General features: G+C 25.0%; 2 protein-coding genes across 3 annotated transcripts; both read right to left on the bottom strand.

Annotated features, from left to right (window-relative positions):
- Positions 1-7,412, bottom strand: LOC132924289 (probable dolichyl pyrophosphate Man9GlcNAc2 alpha-1,3-glucosyltransferase). 2 transcript variants are annotated; one of them, XM_060988522.1, is made up of 3 exons: positions 7,243-7,412; positions 852-2,903; positions 1-95 (listed from the first exon to the last, which is right to left on the bottom strand). In XM_060988522.1, the coding sequence occupies exon 2, from the start codon at positions 2,860-2,862 to the stop codon at positions 1,348-1,350; it is 1,515 nt and encodes a 504-aa protein (XP_060844505.1). In that variant the 5' UTR covers positions 2,863-2,903; positions 7,243-7,412; the 3' UTR covers positions 1-95; positions 852-1,347. The 2 variants fall into 2 exon arrangements, with proteins under 2 accessions (XP_060844505.1, XP_060844499.1); XM_060988516.1 differs by lacking the exon at positions 7,243-7,412 and adding an exon at positions 6,920-7,236.
- LOC132924309 (general transcription factor IIH subunit 3) lies at positions 3,123-5,280 on the bottom strand. The gene has a single exon (XM_060988542.1). It carries the CDS (start codon positions 4,281-4,283, stop codon positions 3,366-3,368), a length of 918 nt encoding a protein of 305 aa, XP_060844525.1. The 5' UTR covers positions 4,284-5,280; the 3' UTR covers positions 3,123-3,365.
- Positions 7,413-7,718: the final 306 nt, after the last annotated feature.

The raw sequence follows: 7,718 nt of genomic DNA, 5'->3' as shown, positions 1-7,718 counted from the left end.
CGATGACGTTGTAATAATGTTTTACCATTAAATTTATCAGACACCACAACTACACTAAATTTAGCACCACATCCATCGGAATCATCATTGACAGACTATAATGAAAAATGTATAAAATAAATTAATATTTATATACCGTTGGGAAATTATTATTCAATCAATTCTATACTACTCTAAATAAAATTTTTAGTTTATTTAATAAACACTAAGTCTTAATAATTACATAAAAACTCATAAAATAAAAATAATTTATGTAGTTTTGTTTTAATAAAAATAGATAAATATATTATAATGGATATTGATAAGCAGATAATATAGTATATTTTATAAATTATTAGTCATTACACATTTTACTTTTTATATTTGTTTAACTATTTAAATTTTTTTTAATCAATTATAATATATATTATTTGGATAATCACATTTTATTTATTATACCTACTACTATTTATGTAATAAACATTCAGAGTTCAAGCATATACCACGACATTGACAATATTGTATATTATACTATGCTATTATATTTTACTATTTTTTATGTTAACTTTATAGGAAAAATATAAAGTAAAGTAATTGATAGATCATTCTGTATATAATTACACAAATATGTTTTTCTTAACATTACAATTTTGAGAATTTTAATAAGAAATTCAAATTGATTTTTTTTTTAAGAAAAATCGTAAAAATTATGACAGTATGCTTATAACAGTAATAAGTCATATTCATTATCAAAATGTATACTTTTATTAATTTTATTTTGTCAAATATTATTACAATCAATATACTCAATAAATATTAGACTTAAATAACGATAATATTATAAACATTTCTAATGCTTTAATATTACTTACGAAAAAAAGTATGTTCTGCATATTTTTCATTAATATAATATAAGTTAAAGGTAATCGAAAAGAATAAAACTAATATTTTCTCATTGATATAATTCATTACTTTATATTTAATAATTGTACAATAACTAGTTTAATCATTGATATCAACTAAAATATTAATAATGATGCCATATTTATAAGTTTACCAATGTATTTAAAACATTGGGTTATCTTAAAAACTACTTGAAAAAAAAAAATTATAAAATAAGTATTTTCAGTATACAAAATGAATTATATAATTATGAATAGGTGACAAATTTACAATTATATAGACAATATTATAGATTAATTTCCAAAACATACAATATACATCTTTAACATTTAAACAAATTTTCAAGTTTAAGTTTTTAGAATAAATTATGATATTCATTATGAAAACATATTAGGTATTTTATAATATTCATTAAAATTAAATTAATAAAACCCAATAATGAAACATAAATCTATTTTAAGTAAACTAATATAATTTTTTTTTTGGAACATGTAACATTAATTGACTAAAATTAAAATAAATTAAAAACAAAATAAAATGCATACAACTATAAACAGATATAAACAATGGCCATAAATGTGGATATTTCTGGGGCGGTTTTAATGCTATGGCACAAAAAGTTAAAATGACACAGCCAAATAATGAAAAGTTACGTAATAAATGTAATTTTGATGTATTTTTTTGATGTGTAATTAATTGTTCAATATTATTGTAAACTATAAAATATATTAATGATAAAGAAATGAATGGGACCAATAAATTGTCCCTTATCAATAATGGAAGCATGCTAAATGTTGTTAATGACAAAAACCAAGTACACATAAATGCATTTTGAGGAGCATACATTAAAACTGGTATGGCAACCAAAAGTATACTTTTTTCATGGACTTGAAAAGAAAATAAGAAAAAAGACAATGAACAATTAATCAACGAAAGTAAAAATTTTATTTTAGAAGGATATTTTATAAGATCCAGGCTCGTGGGCAATACTGAAATTAATGTCGTTAATAGGCATATGGTAGCCATGGTTTGATTATTAATATCCCTCAACTTATATAGAACATTAATTAGACACCATATGTTGGAAACTTTGTCTTCGAAAACACCTCGTTCTAACGGGAAAATTCTATGTATGACTTGAAACATTTGTTTAGAATCACTAATAAAAGGAAGCCATAACAATAGAAATGCCATTGTAACACTCAATACAAGAATAGATAATGTCTTTAAAGCTGTAATAAATGAATGTTTCTTATAAATTTCATAAACAAATCCAATATAATAAAAAAAAAATGGCAAAGCGTGGTATAACTCCATTTGCTTATAGTTTAGAGCCATACTGAACAAAAAGCAAGTTAGGATGGTTTTGTTGGTAAACATACTAGCAACACTAGCCACGAATAAACCTAGAGAAACACAGTTATACTGGAAATGTCCATGGTCTATTAATATTAACCCGGGATACAACAACGTCATCGCAATGATCATTGTTTGACTCAATTGGTTATTATTTTTAATTTTGAAAAACTGTCTGTAAAACCAATAAACAGCTGGTATAAATATCAATAAGTCAACTATAAGCACAGAATACCTCATGAGAAGCTTATGGAACTTTGACTCAAAACCTCTAGATGTATTAAGCTGAACAGATTCTGGAAGAATTTTTTTAAATACTAAGCCATTTAAATAACTATGGTAAGCTGTCAAAGGTGGATAGTCAAGACCCCAATACAATAAATCATTGTCAGATGAATTAAAATACCATTGAGTGGTTGGTAGAGAAACTGTAACTTCCATCCAATGCCGTTGGGCTTCATAATCACCATACATCGGAGTTTTTGATTTTCCAGAATAATCATGCAAGCCGACAAACCAACGAAATAATACAGCAATCATTAAAATAAGTTTTTCATCGAGTACTTTTTTCAAGTATATAGGTATTAAGTTTTTGTAAATCATTGTATCACAATATAAACTCATAAATCAAAATGAGACACCTGCTTTCACGAGAAATGATTGTTCTGGAAAAAGAAAAACGGAAATTGTAAATAATATAGCCTTTTTAAATCTTAATTACGATGTTAAAAAAAAATAATTAATATATTTCCCATATATATATTTATATTCTTTGATTTTTGTTTAAATTTTTTTCTCCAACATTGAACGTAATATTATACTATATTTTAAGACATTGTATGTATCCTGGTAAATATATTATTACTACTAAAAAATACAAGGCATACAATAACTAAAAATATATTAAATAAGAGCAGTCTTTTTTAGAATATTTATAAAAATGTTCTTTTTATAACATACATTCTTAAGTTTAATTATTGTAATTAACAAAATTTATAAAATACAAGTACAAATAAATCATACATTTTGCAACTTCATACATTTTTAAATTTTACTATTAGTATTACATATATATCTAAAAATTATCATTAAATAAAAGAGTAATGGTAATGACATTGAAAACAAACTTAATTATTTACATTTGTTGTTTTTATTTTCTTCTTTTTAGGTTTGACTGCAATGGCTGATCGTACTTTGAAAACTGCTTCACAAGTTGTACAAATAGGACTTATTTTACAATAAATAGTTAAACATAACGAACACACAAAACCAATTGCTGTCAGGGTTCCATGACAAAAACAAAAAGGTCGGAAGTCTAATTGAGGAGCTAGTGGTATAACCAATTTTTTTCTAGAAGAAGGTTCAGTTAAAAATATCCATTGTAAATACAGTAATAATCCTTCTAATTTAGGCATACGAAAATATGAACCTTCTGTGATATAACATGCTTGTTTTAATAGAGTGACATCATGGGTAAGACTACATACATCGATAGCTACATTTTGTTTTTGAGCTGTGAAAAATGTATTCATACAACGTATGTACTTGTCTCCTTCATTATCACAACCAGATATAATTAATATTCTCGAATTCATTGTTTCACCTGGAAATAGATTACTTTGTAATCTGTTTATATAACATAAAGCCTTTGCACAAGATGCTCCAAAGACGGTATCTCTAGACATATGTGGTTCTTCAGCCGCATCCTTGAGGAATTTCACTATATTAAATTTGATAGAACGATCTATGTGACTGAACAATTCATATTGGCTTCCTGCCATTTTACAACTACTGACTGTTTTCTTTTTAAAATCAAGTTCATCTTGATCGGAATATATAAAATCACAACTATTTGGGTCAGATGCAAGCACTGCAACTTTATTATGGGTCCGAAGCATTAAGTGAGAATTAGCAAAAGCAACAACGGAACTAAGTATGGACGATAGCTTTATTTCTCCGCTAAGTAATGTGTCTTGAGCTGGGTTAACATCAAGGATTATTACCAGAAGACTGGAAAAAATTTTCTTTGGTGTTTCTGATTGCATTTTGCTTGCATTCACTATCAATCCAAATTCAATTTTCAACAATTCACTAGATAAATTACGTACAGTATTTTCTCTTTTAGATAATTAAAACAATACTTATTAGTTACATTCAAACTAAACTCGGTAATAAATAATTCGAACGGAAAATCGCAATTTTAAACAGTAAAATAATTAATATTATAATAATAATTTAAGCTTCTAGTGTTAACTAACATTATACATTACAATAACATAAATTAAATAGTAAATACCAAACCCCGATACCCGATGCCGCACAAGGCACAACTGCCACAGCCAATTAGAGTACTCAAGACCTAAGACTCTATAAAAATATGATAAAATGATAAAAGTTACAATCTCTTAGAACAGTTTGACGCAAACTATATTATCTAAAATAAACCACGGTATAGTGAACCTAATATGACGTTCTATTAGTTCTTTCTTTTTATCGACATTCAAGATTCAACAATCAACAGACATCTGACATACAGCATTACAGCCATTGTATCATTTGAATTTTGAATCGTAGACCATTATGCATTGAACATATTTTTTGCACCACAGATAAATGATACTGATGATAGTAATTCGACTAATTCGAGTTTTTTTCATGGATATTTATTATACATTATACGTATATAAATGTATTTGTTTAGAGTTTAGATATTAAACATAAAATCACGGCTGCAGCAACAGCTGCTACCTAGAGCCTAATAGTAAATACTGAATAGGTACCTATCTATTTTGTAGTAATCATCGTTGTTTACTTTACTGTTTAGGACTACATATATTGACGATATAATATCTTGGTAATGGCAGCTAAATATAAGTACATGATATACTAGTAGTGCATGAGTGTACTATATAGTACAAAATACAAATTAAGATATAATTATTCAAGTATAAACACATTAAACGGATGACAGCAGACAGGCTAATCAGAATAAGCACTGCATTACAAAAATTATGGAAACTAAAAATATTCCTTGAATCCTTTATATTATACAATATTATATTTTATTATTACAATTTAATTATATTCTAAAAATATTACATTATTGAAAATATATATTAAAGAACGTTTTATGCAAAAAAAATATTTTGTATTTCACTTTTTTAAATCTGGGACTAATGTTGTCCAAGTATAAAATTATGACGGGGACCAAATTGTCCTAGATCCTTAGATTAGATAGTAGCACATATGAGTATATTGTACATGATGGTAAACTAAATAGCATTGCTAGAGTCTAAAATAAAATTACAACTACTAAAGTTTTATAAAATTATTTATATTGTTACTATAAACTTTGTTGATAAATATAATAATTTAATTGCAAATTGTAGTAGTTGCTTGGATATCTACTATACTATGAATATTACAGCTCAGTTTGAAATAGATATATAAATAAATTAAGTTTTATGAAAAATCTGGTTATATTATGAAATAATTCATTTTAAAAATAATTGAAAAATCACTACTTTATCAAAAAATGAATATCAGAATTATGATTATGGGTTTTATCATATTATAAAATAATTAAGATTATAAGGTTTTCAATAAACTTTTTCTATTTAATTCTACAGATCACTATACTAGAATTTTGGAAAAGATTAAATATTAATTTTGAAAATTACTTGTGGACTGCATGCCGTGAATCAATTTAAATAAGTACAATATTGACCAAAAAAGAAGGGATTTGTTGGGCATGTTTATTTTCGAGTGAAACAATTTTAATAATAATAATAATTTGATAATAATTAAGTTACAAAAAAATTGTATTTTATTTACTCCTTAAAGTGTATAATACGCAATTAAGTATTAATATGAGCAGCACAAAATTTGTTAAAGGGCTATATACTGGGAGTTTCTGCTATAGATAGTAATTATTCACTTAAATTAATCTTTTATACGTAAAAAAAAATGTGTTTTATATTGTTAACAGGAAGCTATCAATTTATAGAATATTTGGTTAGTAAATAAAATTGTAAACATAAATGTGACAATTATTATCTTAAGTTCATGAGTATTATACCGGTAATATATTTAATTTAAGTTCAATTATATAATCATAAAAATGACAAAAATAAGAAAAATATAATATCTTATATACCTATAGTTGGTTATATTAAATCAAATACTTAGTTCTTTGAATATTATACATAATAGATATGTATTATTTATGTATATCTATAATTATTTCAGTAATATCTTACTGTTTATTATACACAAGAAACAACAATTTAAAATTTTAAGAATTTGACAAGACTTAATTAAAAATTTTGGTTAATAATACTTAAAATAACATTACAAAATCTGATAACTATCAATAAATATGAAATATGAATCCATGTAAATATATACACAACCACATCACATAAATATAATATATTATAAAAACAGTACTTATTTTTGTTAAAATGTTATTACTTAAGCCAAGAATTTTTAGTCAATAACACTAAACAATTCTATAATAAAATAATTAAGGAAATATTATTATAGTAAAGTGTAAGAATTACAAGACTTAAATGGATTAAAAATATTGTTTCAACATGATTTACTGTTTAGTAAAATGTATAAAAAAATAAATAAGTAAACTATTTTATTAATTATTAATAGAGTATTACATTCAACTTACCACGTACGATGCGTCAAGTGTAACTGTTAATTTAGATTTTAATAATTCTTCACTAATGGTCATCACAGCAAGTTATACAAAATATAATTGAATTAAAAATAGTGTAGCGTAAAATATCGAGCGATCTAGTTTATTACAACATTCGAACTCAATTATCTCAATTTACTTTACTCAACTGTGTAATTTTAATAACATAAATATTTAATATTAAATGCCATAAAGTACTAAAGTCTAAAATACAAATTACAATTTTTTTTTTATTTAAATAAAATATATCATTAAATTCTGATAATTTAATTTACTGATTAGTGATTACAACTTACAAGCAGTAGATCGGTAGTATAATGGCCAATCAGAGTACAAGGAATACGACACGGCAAACGACGTAGCTTGCTGCTGTGAATGCATGTTTATTATCTAGAATGAAGTTAGCAATGTTAACATGTTACCAATATTTTATTACCAATGTATTAAATATGCGAAATGTCATTTTATATTTGCCATATATATGTATTTAATATATACCATAGACCTATGATAGAGTACTCTATGGTATTTACCAATATATTATGGTGTTGATATGATTACCGTATACCACGGATATAAATCTATATCCGTGCCGTATACTGACGGTGAACGGTCACATAGATCCCTCGACAGCTAGACCCCGGCGGCTAACTGACACAAGAGGATCCAATTGACGCGAGATTAAAATGATGCATGAGGATCTAATTGACGGGGGATTAAAATAACCATAAGGATTTTACAAATTAATTAATTTTTAATTATTAATGTATTT

This window comes from Rhopalosiphum padi, chromosome 1, assembly GCF_020882245.1.
Source record: "Rhopalosiphum padi isolate XX-2018 chromosome 1, ASM2088224v1, whole genome shotgun sequence".
NCBI lineage: Eukaryota > Metazoa > Arthropoda > Insecta > Hemiptera > Aphididae > Rhopalosiphum > Rhopalosiphum padi.
The sequence above is the reverse complement of the archived record's forward strand: the minus strand, read 5'-3'. Positions and strand labels throughout refer to the sequence as shown.

Bases quoted from the DNA above. Each gene is read 5' to 3' on its own strand.
- LOC132924289 (XM_060988522.1), bottom strand. From the start codon at position 2,862: ATGAGTTTATATTGTGATACAATGATTTACAAAAACTTAATACCTATA.
- LOC132924309 (XM_060988542.1), bottom strand. From the start codon at position 4,283: ATGCAATCAGAAACACCAAAGAAAATTTTTTCCAGTCTTCTGGTAATA.